This window comes from Erinaceus europaeus, chromosome 18 (genome assembly GCF_950295315.1).
Source record: "Erinaceus europaeus chromosome 18, mEriEur2.1, whole genome shotgun sequence".
NCBI lineage: Eukaryota > Metazoa > Chordata > Mammalia > Eulipotyphla > Erinaceidae > Erinaceus > Erinaceus europaeus.
In genome coordinates, this window is record NC_080179.1 from 17421539 (window position 1) to 17440338 (window position 18800).

At 43.6% G+C, this 18800-nt stretch overlaps 1 protein-coding gene, 1 long non-coding RNA gene and 1 other non-coding gene across 3 annotated transcripts; 1 reads left to right on the forward strand and 2 right to left on the reverse strand.

Annotated features, from left to right (window-relative positions):
• Nucleotides 1–1565: 1565 nt before the first annotated feature.
• LOC103117208 (large ribosomal subunit protein uL16-like) lies at nucleotides 1566–7698 on the reverse strand. The gene is made up of 2 exons (XM_060178286.1): nucleotides 7687–7698; nucleotides 1566–1967 (listed from the first exon to the last, which is right to left on the reverse strand). The coding sequence occupies exons 1-2, from the start codon at nucleotides 7696–7698 to the stop codon at nucleotides 1566–1568; spliced, it is 414 nt and encodes a 137-aa protein (XP_060034269.1).
• LOC132534526 (small nucleolar RNA SNORA70) lies at nucleotides 1940–2074 on the reverse strand. The gene has a single exon (XR_009546229.1). It is a non-coding gene; the product is annotated as a small nucleolar RNA SNORA70 (small nucleolar RNA).
• Nucleotides 7699–14518: 6820 nt separating the features above from the next.
• On the forward strand, nucleotides 14519–15653 carry LOC132534314 (uncharacterized). Its single transcript, XR_009546037.1, has 2 exons — nucleotides 14519–14769; nucleotides 15024–15653. It is a non-coding gene; the product is annotated as an uncharacterized LOC132534314 (long non-coding RNA).
• Nucleotides 15654–18800: the final 3147 nt, after the last annotated feature.

Genomic DNA, 18800 nt, shown 5'->3' on the forward strand with positions numbered 1-18800 from the left:
TTGATTCAGGATAACTGCAGTTTTTGTCTCAGCGTTTTGTTCCTAACTGTGCTTCCTCCTTGGTTCTATAGTATATTCTAAAAACTTTAGAAAGGCTGCTTTCACTTTGACATTTATAGTTTTTCTTTTACTTCCCCCTCTCCCAAACTATGCCCAGTGATTAAGTGGGTCCTGTGTTCTATCTGAGATGCCTCTGTTGCCTCAGAAGGGGGACAGATAGCTAACAGACATCCACTGGAGAGACCAACTGTGTCGCGTAATGCAGATGGAAGCCACAGTGTTGAACAGAGAGCGGACTGCTCTCAAATCTCTGTTCTACCCTACTGATGGTGGTCAATCTGAAGTCAAAGCAAAGTCTTGCTCTGCACATTGAAAGGGTAACTAACTGGCTGTGTGACTTCCTTAGAGTTTTTTTTTTTTTTTGCCTCCAAGGTTATTGCTAGCGTTGGCTACCTGCACCACGAACCCGCTGCTCCTGGAGGTCATTTTCCCCCCATTTTGTTACCCTTGTTTTATATTTGTGGTTATTGTTATTGTAGGATAGGACTGAGAAACCGAGAGAGGGAGGGAAGACAGAAAGACACCTGCAGACCTGCTTCACCGCCTGTGAAGCGACCCCCTGCAGGTGGGGAGCCGAGGGCTCGAACCGGGATCCTTAGGCCGGTCCTTGCACTTTGCACCATGTGTGCTTAACCCACTGTACTACCACCAGCCTCCCACCACAGCCTTTTCCCATGTCCCCACCTCCTGATACCAGGGTCCTCATGATTCTCAAGTTTTGACCATGTCTCAGAAGTCTCCTTGGGGAAACCTGCTTTTAAAGGCAAAAGAACTGGGGGCAGGCAGTAGGGAAGCCATTTATGTACACATGTAACCATGAGCAAAGACCCAGGTTCGAGTCCCGATCCCCACCTGTACGAGGAACACTTCACACACAGACGGCAAAGCAGGTCTGCAGGTGTCTGTCTTTCTCCCTTTCTACCTCTCCTCCCCTCTCAATTTCTTTGTCCTGTCAAAACAAGAAAGGAGAACAAACAAAAACTGAAAGAGTGGCTTCTAATAGTGGTGAATTTGTAGTGCTGGCAACGAGCCCCAGTGATAACCCTGGTGGCAATGAAAAAATGAAGGAAAGAAAAGAACCCATTCCTTGTGTCTTGAGTATGGCACAAGTGATAGTAAAACAGCAAAGCTGACATTACTATTTTTGTTAATTTGGTAAAGACAGAGAAGAGGGCAAAAGCGGGAGGGAGGAGAGACACCCTTAGCCACGCTTCACTGCTTCTAAAGCTTCGCTCTTGCAGGTGGGACCAGGGGCTTTAACTCGGGTCCTTGCATGGTAACTTGTGCCACTTCTCAACCCCTGGAGATTATTTTAAGGTCTTGTGTTAGGTGCAGACTTCCCAGTAAAATTTGCATTTTGTGAAGAAATATCAAGTAGGGTAAACTCTTAATAGTATGATGCTTTATCCTAGAGCTTTTATCATATATTGCTCCTGATGCTTTAAAATATTAAAAAAAATTTTTTTTAAAGCAGGATCTTGATTTATTGTCATTGATTAAGGCTCTCAGGAGTGCAGGGCCCGCCACCGCCACTTGTCCAGGGGACCGCGGTTGGGGATGTATTTGACTCCACAGCTGTCTGGGATGAGGCGCTTTTCAGCCACCATGTCTTCAAATTCATCCGCGTTAAACTTGGTGAAGCCCCACTTCTTGGAGATGAGGATCTTCTGGCGTCCAGGGAACTTGAACTTGGCCCTGTGCAGGGCCTCGATCACATGCTCTTTGCTTTGCAGCTTGGTGCAGATGGACATGATGACCTGGCCAATGTGGCCTCTGGCCACAGTGCCCTGGGGCTTCCCAAAAGCACCTCGCATCCCTGTCTGGAGCCTAAGGTTAGGGACAGCAGGGGTCAGGCATAAAATGAACACAGAGCAGGAAGGGCTGTCTCCAGGGTCCCTTAAGGCAGTCTGTACCAGCAACAGGCTGCACACACTCCCCAGGAGGCTGCTTTTTGCAGCCAGTGCACACCGGGCGCCAGGGGGAGGGCAACACGGTCGGCTTTAATTGGCTGCAGAATATTTTTAATTGTTTTATGTTAAGGAGAGAGATACAGAGAGAAACACCAGACTACTGCACAGTTGTTGATTATGGTGGTGCTGGGGACTGAGCCTGGGAACTTTAAGCCTCACGCGTGGAAATATTTTGCATGACCAGTATGTTGTTTTCTCAGGCCGCAGACAAGGGAAAGCATAATCAGTTTTTTTTTTTAACCTATTCTCCCCTCACACCACCATCAACCAAGTTTTTAAAAATAAATTTGCTTCTTTATCTTGCATGTTAATTCAACTAATAGATTATAAAGGAGACTGAGTATAACTCATTTAAAAAAATATATTTATTGGACAGAGACAGAAATTGAAGGAGAGGTAGAGAGAGACATCTGCAGCACTGCTTCACCACTTGTGAAGCTTTCCTCCTGCAGGTGAGGATCGGGGGCTTGAACCTAGGGCTGGTAACATGTGCGCTCAACCAGGTGTGGCACTGCCTGGCCTTGTAGTATAGCTCATTTTCACTATTTAGTTGCATACTAAGTGCTTGAGAAGAACAATGGTTCAGATTTGTCATCTTTTTATGTTCTTTGTGTCAGTATTTCCTATGCTGACATTTCTAACAAGAGAGTATTATAGTCAGAATAGTCTCCCCCCACCTTAGCTTTTCGCTAAACCCACAATATTTTCCATTCTACCTTTTAATTACATTTGCTCTGTGGTTTGGGTAAGCAGACCACACTGTTGCCTAAATTACTTTGCAACTACCAAATTGCTACGTCCATGAACATTTCCCCAAATAATTTCCTATGTGTTTCAGGCAAGCTGTCTTTTAGGAAATCAAATTATATCCTGTATTATGATATGTAATTATAGCATTAATGCCTATATACCTTTAGTTGCAAGTATATGCTAATTATTTTTTCCCCTATTTCAAGATTATTAAAGCAAGGCTTAGGCAGTAAAGGACACTTGCTAACAGAGTAAGTATTGAACAGAAGATTGGAGAGAAAATTCAAAGAAAATAAAGTTTCCACAGCACAGATGAACATAATGATTTTCTACTTGTGATGTCTTTTAATATGTCTTTGGCAATTAGTAATTGGTGGAGTTCTCTTTGCATTATTTTATTAAATCAGTAGGTCATTATAAAACCTAGATTTTCAATAATATATATAAGATTTTATTTATTAATTTGCTTCGGGATTACCACTGGGGCTCAGTGCCAACACTACGAATCCACTGCTCCTGGAGGCTATTTTTCCCATTTTGTTGCCCTTGTTGCCCTTGTTGTGGTTTTTATTGTCGTTATAGCTGTTGTTGTTGTTGGACAGGACAGAGAGAAATGGAGAGAGGAGGGGAAGACAGAGAGGGGGAGAGAAAGACAGACACCTGCAGACCTGCTTCACCGCCTGTGAGGCAACTCCCCTGCATGTGGAGAGCCAGGGGCTCCAACCAGGATCCTTACGCTGGTCCTTGTGCTTTGCGCCATGTGCGCTTAACCCGCTGAGCTACCGCCCAGCCCCCTTTATTTACTTATTAATGAGAAAGATAAGAAGAGAGAGAACCAGACATCATTCTGGTACATGTGCTGCCAGGGATTGAACTCGGCACCTCATGCTTGAGAGTCCAGTACTTTACCACTGTACCACTTCCTACACCACTCAATATTTTTTCATCCTGTCAAAATTAACTCCATTTGGGGATGTGCAAATGTACACTGTGTTGAGAGTTCAGGGTGATAAGGGAACTAAGGGGTCTGGGAAAACAGAATATAAGCTGATGTTCTTGTGACTTTTTAAACAAATCCAAGCAAGAGACATGCTTTACCATGTAGTAGGTCCTGGGTGTGAGCCTTGACACTACATGGGAACATGGCATAGGGGGAACTTCACGTAAGGTGGAATTTCACTGCGCTGTTTTTCTTTTCCTCTCTCCTCTCTAAACCAAAACAATGCGAGTGTTGGCCCTGGTGCCACACTGACAGGAAAAGTTTTTCTGAATCAAAAATACTATGAACCTCCTCCCCCAAACTCCAGATAGAGAGAGAGAGAAAGAGAGAGAGAAAGAGAGAGAGAGTGACCATAGCACTGAAACTTCCTCCAGTGTGTTGAGGGCAGAACTTGAACCTGGGTCACACACACATGGTAAAGTAAAGCATTGCACAAATGAGTTGTTTTGCTAAACCTAATTTCTAGTGAGAGGTTGCACAGTGACTAGAGCACTGACTTATAAGTATGATGTCCTAAGGTAGATTCCCCATTATTTTGAGTGCAGGTGGGGAGCCTGCAGGTGGGGAGCCAGGGGCTTGAACCAGGATCCTTAGGCCGGTCCTTGCACTTCGCGCTGCAGGCTCTTAATCCGTTGCTCTACCGCCTGAGTCCCTAAAAAAAAACTTTTTATTATCTTTATTTATTTACTTATTGAATAGAGACAGTCAGAAATGGGGAGAAGGGGGAGACAGAGAGGAAGAGAGACAGAGAGCCACCTGCAGACCTGCTTCACCACTTGCAAAGTTTTTCCCCTGCAGGTGGGGACTCGAACTTGGGTTCTTGTGTATTGTAACATGTGTACTCAACCAGGTGCACCACCACTAGGCCCCTCATTAGATAAATCTTAAAAAAAAATGAACATGGACTTGGTTTCTTTACATTTATTTATTTATTTATTTATTTATTTATTTATTTTTACTTATAGGTCAGGAGAGAATCGAGAGGGGAAAGGGAGGGAGAGAAAGAGACATCTGCAGCACTGTTTCACTGCTTGTGAAGTTTCCTCCTTGCAAATGGGGCTGGGGGCTTGAACCCACGTCATCGCTCATGGTAATGTGTATACACAAACCAGGTATTCCATACCTGGCCCCCAGTTCCTTTGCAGTCTTAATTTCTCAGTTATATTATCTTTTTACCAAAATTATTCTGAACCACTGAATGGTTTTACTCATATGCGAGATATAGAGAGTTGACACACACTAACTTGCAAAAACAATAGCAACAAAAACCAAGTAGCGGGGGCCAGTGGGTGGCTCACCAGGTTAAGCGCACACAGTACAAAACGTAAGGACAGGAGCAAAGATCCTGGTTCGAGTGCCCAGCTCTCCACCTGCAGGGGAGTCGCTTCACAAGCAGTGAAGCAGGTCTGCAGGTGTCTCTTACTTTCTGCCTATCTCCTCCCCCAATTTATCTCTGTCCTATCCTAAAAAAATAAAATCGAATAAAATAAAAATGGTCAAAGGAGGAGGGGCTTCCTATGCAGACACTGAGCCTCAGCGATAACCCTGGAGGCAAAAAAACAAAAACAAAGTAGCCAAAGTCTTTAAGACTTTATTTGAACTATTGTGCTTATCATGGGGAGGTCGTGCACAGAACTTTGGTCATGGGTGAGGTGTGAAGCTGTATCCCTATAACCTTATAATAATGCCAATTATTATTAAATGACTAATAAATTTTAAAACAAAGCCAATTCTGTCTGGTGACAGAGGACTTTATAGAAGACTGTAAGACACATTGTGAAACTCAAAAATACAATCTGGGTTATGGAGTTCTAGGATCAGAAAGAACCCAGTTCTTTGCTCATCAACACTTGGGTACAGGGGAAGAAGGTTTGGCATGCTCCTCATGCACTGAATTAAACAAGGAAAGCAAACCCTTGGAGACTTTGCCAGAGTTAATTAGCACCACCTTTTATCTGATGTTTTATTCCCTTCCCAAATTTCTCAGTGGGAAATCTTGCAACAGGTTTTATAAACAAATTATAGTCATTTTTATGAATTTTAGTTACTCAGAACACTTAAGACCCAAAGCCACATTTGCTGTTGTGAGCAATATGGAAGTCAGGACAGGATAATGACGTGACTTGACGTGACAGCTTTGACTTAGAGCTCACGTCTGGCTAGCTACGCTGACTGATGGGATGTTAACCCTTTGCACCTGACTCTAATGTAACGTGTGTGTCTGATGAGGTAATGTCTAAAGGCTGTGTGGAGCAGCAATGATGCGGAGAGCTAGAAATTGGAAGCTAGTAAGCCAAAGTGGAGCTGGTATTCCCATGGTCTCTGCCTCTCTCTCTTCCTCTCTCTCTCTCTCTCTCTTTCTCTCTCTCTCTCTCCCCCCCTCATTCTGGCTTTGTGTGCTTTTCTTTTAGATACTAAGGACCTCGCTTCTTCTGGACCATTGCCCATTAGCACTTGGGCCTGACCATCAGGCCTGACAATGAACTTTAGTTTTTCCAGATTTTGTGCAATGAATATTTCTTAATTTTCCCTGCGTTGGATTAGTGCTTGAGTGAAATCTTTAGGGCTAGGCTGACAATATTATTGGTACTGTAACAGATTTTCATGCCTGAGGCACCTGAGGCCCAGGGTTTAATCCCTGGCACCACCATAAGTCAGAGCTCTGGTTAACACACATACACACACACACACACACACACACACACACACACACACACACACACACACACACACACACACGTAAATGTTATGTGATCCTTTACAACTCAGGTTTCCCCGTATGAAATCCTGGTGACTTTCAGAGCTCAATGCTTTAGTAGGATATACACAGAATTGTGGGGGAATAGATGAGGGTCTACTTTCACTAGAACCAAAGGTCATGGTATTTTTCCTGGAAGATAACTCAGGCTGAAGACAAAAAAAAAAAAAAAAGAGTTTTTTAAATAGGAACGGGAATGGCAAATTACTCAGACAACTAATTGTCCATTTGGCTACTGCTTTTCTCTTAGGGCTTAGCAGAAGACCTACTGGAGTATAGGAGGCAGTTAGTGAATATTTATGTGTGGTTGGGGAGAAGGCTGCTAATGTGCTTCCCAAAACGCCTGCACTGACAGATGCTTTAATGCTATGAGAATATTTTGGACAAGGATGAGCTATTGAGGAGAACAACTTAAGGGCAGATGGTATCTCAAACTGAAAGTTCTTAGAAAGTTGCTGTGTCTAATAGTAAGCGCCTGCATTGTGCCATGGACTAATACCAACATAAAAGACCCGGAAGATGATCTTCACATTCTTTCTTTGTCCTCTTCTTTCTGCTCCTCTTCTTAAATTTTTTAAAAATTATCTTTATTTATTGGATAGAGACAGTCAGAAATTGAGAAGGGAGGGGAGGTAGATAGATAGAGAGAGAGAGAGATTTGCAGTCCTGCTTTACCACTCGTGAAACTTTCCCCCTGCAGGTGGGATCTGGGTGTCAAACCCAGGTCCCTGCACATTGTAACATGTGCACTCAGCCAGCTGCACCAGCACACAGCTCCTCCTCCTCTCCTTTCCCTTCTCCTTCTTCCCCTCCCCTCCTCCTCCCCCTTCCTCCTCTTATCCTTCTTCCCCTTCCCACCTCCCTTCCCCTCCTCCTCCTCCTCTTCCTCTTTTTCTTTTTCTTTTTTCTTTTTCTGGCAAGCCATTTTTTAAATTTGTGACTAATACTGGTTTATGAGGTTGTAAGACAACCGGGTATAGTTCCGCACTGCAGGTACCGCCCAAGTTCTGTTCCCCTACCCGCCAACAGTCACCATACTTTTCACAGAGCCTTTGAGACACTGTTTACTTCTGCTCTCCGCCCCAAGCTCATGTGTATTAGTTCTCTATATTCCCCTCTAGATGTGAATGAAGCCATCTGTCTTTTACCTCTTTACTCATTTTGCTAAGTCCAGTCACCTCCAGTTCCATCAAATTTATAGTAAAAGACAGAGTATCATATTTTTTCATTACAGGGTAGTGTTCTGTGGACTATGTATCCCATTATTATTATTTTTTCTTTTCCTTCAGGGTTATTGCTGGGCTTCAATGCCTGTACTACAAATCCACTGCTCCTTGAAGCCATCTTTTTCCCCACTGTTGTTATTGTTTTCATTGATGCTATTGTTGTTGTTGGATAGGACAGAAAGAAATTGAGACAGGAGAGGAAGACAGAAAGGGGAAGAGAGAGACAGACACCTGCAGACCTGCTTCACCACTTGCAAAGTGACCCCCCTGCAGGTGGGGAGCTGGGGGCTCAAACTGGGATCATTGTACTAGACCCTGTGCTTCGTGTTATGTATGCTTAACCCGGTGCACTACTGCTCGGCCTCCTCCTATTACTTTTTAAATGAGTCATCTGTAGATAGGCATTCAGGCTGCTTCCTCTCAATGGCTATTAGGAATCATGCAGCTATGAACACAGGGGTATGTGCATGACTTCAGATTAAAGTTGTCATGCCACTCAGGTAAGTGTGTCTAAGAGCGGTACTGCTGGACTATAAGGCGCTTCCATTTTTAGTTAAGGACTCTCCATACAGTTTTCTTTTTTTCCCTTTTGTTGACCTTGTTGTTTATCATCATTGTTGTTATTGTTGTTGTTATTGCTATCGTTGTTGGCTAGGACAGAGAGAAATGGAGAGAGGAGGGGAAGACAGAGATGGGGAGAGAAAGATAGACACCTGCAGACCTGCTTCACTGCCTGTGAAGCGACTCCCCTGCAGGTGTGGAGCTGGGGGCTCGAACCGGGATCCTTACTCCAGTTCTTGTGCTTGGCGCCATGTGCGCTTAACCTGATGCGCTACCGCCGATGCCCACCTGTATATTTTCTATGACATGTCCTCTACATTGTAGTTACATGTCACACCCCACTAAGATTTGGGCAACTGCCATCTTGTAGTCAGCCAGAACTATTCATGAGATGGGTGAGGCCAGCTGAGTCTTTGTGAATTGCCATTGGGAATTTCTGAGTCACTTTTCTATGCTAATAAAATGGCTAGAGCTTAAAACATCTGTGCAATAGAATAATTTCAAAATTCGATGACGATTTGAAAGCCACAGGAAACATTTTAACACAATGTAGTTCCTTCCTCCTTTCTTCCTTTCCTTCCCTTCCTTCCTGGGATTTTATTTTATTATTTTTATAAATCTTTATTTATTGGATAGAAACAGCTAGAAATCAAGAGGAATGGCGGGATAGAGAGGGAGAGAGACAGAGACACCTGCAGCCCTGCTTCACAACTTGTGAAGCTTTCCCTCCGCAGGTGGGGACTGGGGGCTCAAACCCAGGTCCTTGTGCACTGTAACATGTGCGCTCAACCAGGTGTGTCACCACCTGGCCCCTCTTCCTGGGACTTTACTTGCTCTGTTCTCCAGGCCCCAAATGAATTCAACTGCATTTTTCAGTTAATTTCTGTCCCAAGTTGAAGAGTTCCAGGAACCATGTGGGGTCTTTGGCCTCAGTCTACAGAGGAACAGTATTCTCCTTAGTCTGTCCGCCAACCAGACTGCTAACCTTACCCTCATTTACTGCCTTCAGTCTAATTAAGACTTTATTTACATAGAGAGAAGCTTCTTTAATTAAACACTGCATTTCAAAATCCTAGTACCCTGCTAAATCACACTTTAACAAGGCTTTGTTACTCCCGGTCTCTTTAAAACTATCATCTGTTTAAAGGGCCCTGACCCTTTGCTTTTCTCAAAAGTTAGACTGTGTCTATCACAGAATACAACAGCTTTAATGCAGCTACTCAGTAGTTTAATCACAATGCAGAAGCAACATCGCTAATCGGAACAATCTACATGGATGACAACTCATTGCAATAACTATCAATTAACAACATAATTGTCACTTATACATTGCCAACATTAAAACAGGCAATTGTTAGTTCTGTGAGGCTATTGTGCTTCTTTCCCTCTTGCTTTCTTCTTCTTCTCTTCATTGGGCGTGGGCATAAGGCAAGGCCCAGGGTTGAAAAGTTTACTGGGTTGGCCAAGTTAATTGTTTTAATCATTGGTTTGTCCTTTTTACAGGTCGTTCTGAAAAGAAAACAGTGCTAGTTGTGAAATCTCACCCACAGCTTGGCGTTAATTCTTACCTTGGTCATACAGTGTCTGTGGGTCTCACAGGTCACCAGGGCTTTGTTCTCCAACCAGGGGCTGTGATAGACAGAGTGTGACATGTGAGTTCTCTTCTGTTTTGATTTAAGTTCATCTCAGAGGAAACTTCATCTCAAGACAGGTCCACCTTTGCTAAAGCACCTGGAAGGAATGGAGCCCAGCATCACCAGGATAATGACCTAAGCAACTTCTTTTTGCTGTTTAATTTTTTTAAAACTTTTTTTATATTTATTTATTTTCCCTTTTGTTGCCCTTTTTTATTGTTGTTGTAGTTATTGATGATGTCATTGTTGGACAGGACAGAGAGAAATGGAGAGAGGAGGGGAAGACAGAGGGGAGAGAGAAAGATAGACACCTGCAGACCTGCTTCACCACCTGTGAAGCGACTCCCCTGCAGGTGGGAAGCCGGGGGTTTGAACTGGAATCCTTAATCGGGTCTTTGTGCTTCATGCCACTACCGCCCGAATCCCCTCTTTGCTATTTAAACATAGAACCCTTCCCCACCTCCACCAGCCCCAGCCCCATCTCACCCCTGCTGTTATTTCTAGACTCTATGAGTGAGTGCAAAAAATAGCAGAAAGGAAAGAATTCGAGTTTGGTGGACACAGTACTGTAAAGATTGAAATTGCTATGGTTATCACTGGAGCTCGGTGCCAGCACTAGGAATCCACCATTCCCAGAACCATTTTCCTCCCTTCCTTTCTTCTTCTCTTCCTTCCTTCCTTTCTTTTTCCCTTCCTTCCTTCCTTCCTTCCTTCCTTCCTTCCTTCCTTTCTTCCTTCTTTCTTTCTTTCTTTCTTTCCTTCCTTCCTTCCTTCCTTCCTTCCTTCCTTTTTTCCTTCCTTCCTTCCTTCCTTCCTTCCTTCTTCCCTTCTTTCCTTCCTTCCTTCCTTCCCTTCTTCCTCTCTTTGTCTGTTATTTGATAGGACAGAAGGAAATTGAGAGGGGAGGGAGAGATAGAGAGGGAAAGAGAGAGAGACTGTTGCGGACCTGCTTCACTGCTGTGTTCTCCCTGTAGGTGGGGAGCAGGTGATGGAACCTGGGCCCTTGTGCATGGTGACGTGTGTGCTCAACCAGGTGCACCACTGAACATAGTACCCACCCCCCCGTTGTTATTTTATTTTATTTCATTTTTATCTCCCACGAGGCAGAAGACAGACTGTAACCAGGGTCCTAGTCAGGCTAGGAATACCTGTAGGAAGAACTGCCTGAACTGTCTAACTTGTGTTTGGGTGCAAATCACATCACAGTGCAAAGCTACGCTCCACTAGCTAAGTAAGACCGGGGGTGGCTAAATTAGGGGTCAGTACATGGATGCAGCTGGCTTTTGTTGCATTGGACCAATTCATCTGAATACCATCAGGTGGCACTTGTCCATTTGAAAACAAGAGTTTGACTTGGGACTTAACTTCCTTCTTCGGGATGTTGCAATGGAAGTTGAGAGAAAACAGACCTTCCAGCAAATCCCAGGGGATTAGAATAGTGGTGCCCTAAGTTATTGCCAGGATGGGGCAGTCTCCTCTTTAATTTCTCCCTCTCTCTCTTTCTCTTTTAGATTTCTTCATTTGTTTTGGTGAGAGAGACAGAGAGAACTGGAGCATCACTTTGGCATATGCAGTGCTGAGGGATTAATTCAAGACCACAGATTCTGCTGTCTACCACAGAGTCACTTCCCTGACCACCAAGTCTCGGATTCCTTACCTCCAAAATAATGAGAACAATATCATGTAGCAGAGCTGTCTAAAGAATTAGTGATCTGCCACATGTGAAGTTCTCAGTGTACTAACCATGCTTACAAAAGACTAGTCATGATTGATTTAAAGAGATAGCAACAAAAACATGCTCACTGACTTAAAAATATTTAAATTGGGGAGGGGTCCAGCAGGTGATGGCACACCTGGTTGAGTGCACTCATTACAGTGCACAAGGACCCAGGTTCAAGCCCCTGGTCCCCACCTGCAGGGGGGAAGCTTCACAAGTGGTGAGGCAATGCTACAGGTGTCTCCTTTTCTCTCAGGTAGAGAACTGGATTTGGGTGTGTGAGGCCCCAAGCTCAAGCCCCAGCATCACAGATGCTACAGTGGTGCTCTAATCTCTCCTGCACACCCCTGCAAGAGATCACCTTCCTATATAAGAGACGGGTGGCGGCACACCTGGTTAAGCACACACATTATCTGTACACCCAAACTTTGCTTTGTGCAAGCCTCTCTCAGGCTGCCTTCATGTGGTGCTACCTGTATCTTGGACATTGTATTCTCCTCTCCTTATATCCTTTGAAATAAGGCTTCTCTTTGCTGTGTGTGTGTGTGTGTGTGTGTGTGACTGAGGCACAAGCCTGGTTCCCACTGCATAGAAGGCAGCTTTGATGCTGTGGTGTTTATTCTCTCTCTCTCTCTCTCCCTTTCTCTACTGTAATCTCTTTCTCCTTCCTTCCCTTCCTCCCTCCCTCGATCCCTCCTTTTCTGCCTCTACTGAGAGAAAGAGAGTAAGACTTCTTTCTCTTTCCTAGGAGTTCCAGAAAATTCCCAAGGTGGGTTATTGCTGGACTGCGCAGACTCAAGAGCTCATCAATGTGCTTCCTGTGATGAGAGAAAAGAAAAAAAAAGTGGGTTATAATTATTATTTCTCTGCACACTTAATTTCATTATGGCATCAACTTCTGAGTCAAGCTTTTCTGTGCAGCCGGGTAGGTGCGATTTGTAAGTGAGCCAGTTTCGCCAGCAGACTGTCACTTGTACAGGTGGCATGTGACAATAACATAACAAATATCTTTTGTCTTCCTGTCATGGTTACATCATTGCTGTTTATAGAGCTTCCCAAAGAGAACTGTTCCCCTTCATTTGGAGAAATCGTGACTGCCCACTGGCTAAGCGCTGGGGGTTCTCAGGTGCTAAGAAGGAGGTTTCCAATTATTTAACATTTTGCACGTTTTCCTCTTGTGCCTCCATCAAGCCGGCACGTTGTGCGTCTCGCAGTCTACCTGAGTGATTGCCGACATCTATATGCTTCTCTGGCTGTGTGGAGTCATGCTTCACCTTGGGGCTCAGCCCTTCAAAGGCTACATTTGCTGCCTGGAGGCACGGTGGCCTCTGCCAATAGGGAACGTCTCATTGCACCCCTTCTCCATGCCATCTGTCTGACCTGGACCCATTCCAAACACTACGGCTTTGCCGGCAGAATGATCTCCCTGCTACAGAAGTTTTGTAATCTGCTAATTGACAGGGTAAGGAAAATTTATATTTGGGTTACAGCTGAAAAGTTGGATGTTTCTTTGATGGGGCTTTAAATACGGACATATGCTACATTGGCTTTTGATTTTAGGCATCTCTGTGCATGATCACACGCACTCCCCTGTGTTCTCTGCCTCATTGAGAATATGGCATCCTTTGGAGAAGAACACCAATATGATCTACCAGGGAATTAGTCTCGACTTAGTTTACTCATTAAGCCATGATTTTATTATTAGTATTATTATGTCGTTGGACCACGAGACAGATGGCAAAGAAGAGGTTTACTTTGCTGAACTAGGTGCAGTACTGGGACTGGCAGGTCTCCCTGAATGGTTAGTATGCTCACTAATCATTCTGACAGTCATCCTTGCGTTTAGACAGCACTTGGTCCTGCAGTCCGCTCTTAAATTAAGCCCAAAGTTGCTATCAGTCTTCCTTGACTGCACAGAGGTGGAGGACAGAAGGCTGAAGAGGGACAGATTATTAAGACCGCATAGCTCATGTTGGTATTTGTAGTTGCTCTCATCTTGAGGCTGAGTTTTAAAACTCAGTGCAAGCAGGCCCACATTAGTGAGTGTGGTCACGCTCCTTGAGTACCCACTGCCCTTCGCAGAAGCAGAAGCAAGCTGCACACACAGTAGGGGGAGTGTGTAAATGTGTGCCTGTGTGGGGGGAGTGGGCAGAGACAGCATAAAGGTTATGCAAAGAGACTTTCATGCCTGAGACTCTATGGTCCCAGCCTCAATCCCCTGCACCACCATAAATCAGAGATGAGCAATGCTCTGGTAAAAACAAACACCCCACAGCTAAATGTGGTGTGACAGTGTGCCTGGGACTCTCTGGGCCTCGGTCTGCACTCAACAAAGGCTGGCCTGAAGAAAGAAGAGGCTGAACTACGATATCTTTCCTACCTTTGAAAACTTCAAAGACTCTTTTTGCCAATCTGGTTCTGATGAGCCACTTCTCAGTGCAAAACACACAGACCAATCCGATCCGCAATCTGCACACCGATCGGAAATAGTTTTGCAAAGTCAGGTTTAATTCCAAGAGCTAAATGATCACTACCAACAGCGATCAGGAGAAAGAAACCAAAGTCCACAGCGAATTTTAATTTGGCAAATGCATAAAATGTTCAAAAGAGCAGAGGTCTCATTTACATTCCTCCCTCTTCTATGGGATTTGCTTCTATATTAGTAATTAAAGGGCACAGGCTATAGAGCACAACTATACCACATAATAGCCACCGGGGACATACTAACAACTTCCTTGAAGTAACGCACACTAGGGTGTTTATGGTTCAGTGTCACATAGACTCTCTTTGATCTAAATTAGGATTCATTGGCAAACTCACAATAGGCTCCACATGTACCCCTCTCAACCTTTTTCTTTAATCATGGAAATTAGAGATGGAAAATACCCATTAAGTCACTTAGTCTACTTCCCTGCCAGGGTGGAATTGTTGCCTGTGCTATGTGCGCGTAGTGCGGCGTCCAGCTTACATTTAAATATCTCGGGGAAAACACAGAGTCCGGATTCTATAGTTTACCTTTTCCCCTTAACACTCAGAGTGAAAAAAAAAAATAAAAGAAAACAGGAAACTTCCTCGCCTACTTATGGATTGGAGGTAATGTCGTGGGTGGGTGAACGTGCTCAAGTAAAAGTCAGCTTTCTAGAAGCCACGCCTCTTGCTTGGCAATTTCGTTACTCGTTCGTTACATGATTAAATTTATCTCCTGCCCTGCAACGTGTTTTAGTCTTTAGTTTAAGGGAACTACCTAGATTCCTGGAACTTCTTTTTTTTAGAACTTTGATTGAACAACCTCTCTGGGTTTTGTGAGGGAGATGAGGCCCAGGGAATGAGAACCTGCCTATTTTTAGGTGCTCTGGTTGATTCAGTAAGCTGCACTGACCCACCTCGTTGAAGTGTGTGAGCTCAAGAATGGGACACTGCCTCTCTTATTCTGGTGAGTGACCTCTCTTATTCTGGTTGAGCTCTTTTCATACTTTGAGCATACAACACTTGGGGAGATGAGAAGTGTGTGTTACACAGAAAGTCCTCCCCCTTCTGGTGTTCAGCCACAGAAGCAAGGCTCTCTGTCAGCATCTGCCCACGTCTATAGCTGTGGAAGTGAGGTGGGGAAGTAGCAACACGGACCGTCTCCCTAATGATAACTGTACTGGAGAACACAGCAGTGGCCAGAATGAAGCTTCAAAAAGGGAAATGCTGACCCACTATGAGATCAACATTTGGGGCTTGATTCAGAGGATTTCTTTTAGAATGCTGAGTTCACCAGTGAGATTGCATTTATATAAATCCAGTGGGCAAATATTTAAAATTCTGCTCCAGATGCGTGAGAATGTGATTGATTATTCATACCACAAGATGGAACTCCTCCTGCCTTCAACCACGGCTGTTTTCATGAAATCACCAGCTACCTTAATGCACTTGAAGGAGGATCAGCTTTGTAAAAAAAATAAATAAATAAAAATGCATATTTGTGATGCCAATTGTGGCTTCTGTTGCATGGAAGAAGTTAATTTTTTGGTATGTCTATATTAATTCATAGAAACATATGAATTCTATATGCATTCATAGAAACATTTGTCAGGACCACCACAGGTATAATTCCTGAGGTATTTCTCCTTCCCCTCACGGGATAATTCTTACTTTAAATAGCCCTAGGTGGTTTTTGATGATAAGTCTTTGAATAGAAAAAAAAAAAAGGATCAGAATCAGTTACGAGTTGATGGTCTTGAATTGGCATTCTGCTGAATGCAGTTCCAGTACTGGACTCTTGTATGTTATTAATGGGAATCTCTAGTTGAAAGCAGGTAGAGCGGAGAATGGTGGTTGGTCACCCAACATCCACCTGGTTTTCAGTGCCATTGACCCTGTTGCCTCACTACACGTGTCGCCTACACACCAAGGCCAATAAGGGGAAGTGGTGTGGCATCCTCCCACAGTGCCTCCCTCTGCTCCTTCTTCCCTCTGGCTCACTCAACCTGGAAAATGGGCAGGGAGCTTGGAGACCGAGCTGCCATCTTAGGTCACAGGAGCAGAAACCACATCCTAGGTGTGGCCAAAGATGGCTGACTTCTAGAAAATTACACGGAGCTGTTAGATTAACCTAGAGAAACTGCTGTTATGTTTCTTGGCCATGAAGGAATAAAACCTAGTGTGTTCAACTTGCTGTTTCTGAGGGCTTCTGGTACAAAACCAAGTTCTGACGTGGTAGACACTTAGCATCTTGTTTAAAATTAGATATTTCAGTTTTAGTTGGTAATCAGTGCTACATCACATTTATTCCTCTGAACACAGTATTGAAGACATAGGTGTGTGGGAAAAACTCACTCACAGGAAACACGTTCCTTAAATCTGATGAGCTAAAATAATAGTACTATCTCCGTTGAGAGAAAGAGGATTCATTTGCTCTTCACTTGCAGGGAAACACACTCTAATTCTATAAGAAGTTTAATGAGAATATAGGCCAGAAGTAATGGTCAACATAAATAAAAATAAAGCAGGAGGTCAGAAGAGGGGAAAGGCAAAAGCAGGCAGAGGTACAGCTATCTGGGCTCGCATGGGGGCATATATGAGGTCACTGGTGGTGTGGAAAAGTGTGTTACAATATTTAGTTTGAATTGTTTTAATTCTAAAACAAGAGGGATTAAGATTTAGTAATATTTATGGGACCAGGTGGTGGCACACCTGGTTGAGCACACATGTTACAATGTGCAAGGACCCAGGTTCGAGTCCCCAGGCCCTACCTGCAGAGGGAAAGTAGTGTTACAGGTGTCTCTCTGTCTCTCTCCCTCCCTATCTCCCTCTCCCCTCTTGATTTCTTGCTATTCCTATTGAATAAATAAAGATAACAAAAATTAAAAAAGATTTATTAATAGTTAACATACATCATGTGATTCCCTCAGCTGTCACATGACACTTCTGAAAAGAGGGTCTTGCCCCATAGAGAAGCTTCAGAAACTGCTCATCTGAGTAATTGCTTTGGGCAAACAATGGCATGAAACACTACAGGACTGTCCTGTTACACAGGTTTTTGATATATAATAATATTTTTAACCATTTAATTTTTAAATATTCATTTATTTTGATAGGACAGAGAAATTGAGAGGTGAGAGGGAGACAGAGTCAGAGAGACACCAGCAGCACTGCTTCACCATTTGTGAAGCTTTCCCTCTGAATGTGGGGACCAGGGGCTTGAACCTTGTGCACTGTAATGTGTGCACTCAACCAGGGATGTCACCACCTGGTCCCCTGATATATATTCTTCATTTTCAAGTGTATCCTAACAAAAGGAGGATAGTAATTTCTTTTTTATTTTATTTTATTTTTTAATTTCTTTATTGGGGAATTAATGTTTTACATGGAGAATAAGTACAATGGTTTGTACATGCATAACATTCCCCAGTTTTCCATAGAACAATACAACCCCCACTAGGTCCTCTGTCATAAAGGATAGTAATTTCAAAACATTTCTGCAAAGTAAGTGCCGGTTTTGATTGTCATACTAATAGCTTCACATGAAAAGAAAATAGCAAAGTTCTACTTGGACAAGTTGTTCATCCATCAGCCTCAATGAAAGTAGGTAGAAGGACAGCCCAATCTAGTATGGATGGGAAGAAGAAGCTAAAACAATTTTGAAATTAGAAGAAGACTCTATGAAATAAGGATTAATTTTTTTTAATCTTTATTTATTTACTTAGAATAGAGACAGAGAGAAATCGTGAGAGGAGGGGAAATAGTGCGGGAGAGAGAGAGAGAGAGACACCTGCAGACCTGCTTCAACACTCATGAAGCTTTCCCCCTGCAGGTGGAGAGCAGGGGCTTGAACCCAGATCCTTGCACACTATAATGTGCATGCTTAACCAGGTGCACCACTGCCTGGCCCCGAAATAAGGATTTATAGTTTCAGTTATTGATGATAAACTTCAGTCTCTGTGTATATTACGCTTTAAAATACCAGGTAACTATACAGCTATCAAGAATAATGAACCCACCTTCTCCGACCCATCTTGGACAGAGCTAGAAGGAATTATGTTAAGTGAACTAAGTCAGAAAGATAAAGATGAGTATGGGATGATCCCACTCATCAACAGAAGTTGAGGAAGAAGATCTGAAAGGGAAACTAAAAGCAGGACCTGACCAAATTGTAAGTAGGGCACCAAAGTAAAAGCCCTGTGGTGAGGGGTAGACATACAGCTTCCTGGGCCAGTGGGGGGTGGGAGTGGGCGGGAGGGATGGGTCACAGTCTTTGGGAGGTGGGAATGGTGTTTATGTACACTCCTAGCAAAATGTAGACATATAAATCAGTAGTTAATTAATATGAGAGGGGGGAAATCAATTGTATGTCTCAAAGTTTCTCAAAACACAAACTGAATCTTTTTAATATATAGGCTGTGTATTTGATATGCGGACTCTCTCAAAAGCCTAGACCAAGTAGATTAGAAGCATCCAATAGCACAGCTATATACAAGATACTGGATACTGTACAGCAAACCCTAACAAAAGGATTTTTCAAAGTTAACCCAATTACCAAATAATGTGATGATAACATTAACTATCGATTGTCTTTTTGAACCCTAAGACAGCAGGAACCTCACATCTCCACTATAGAGCCCCTACTTCTCCCAGTCCTG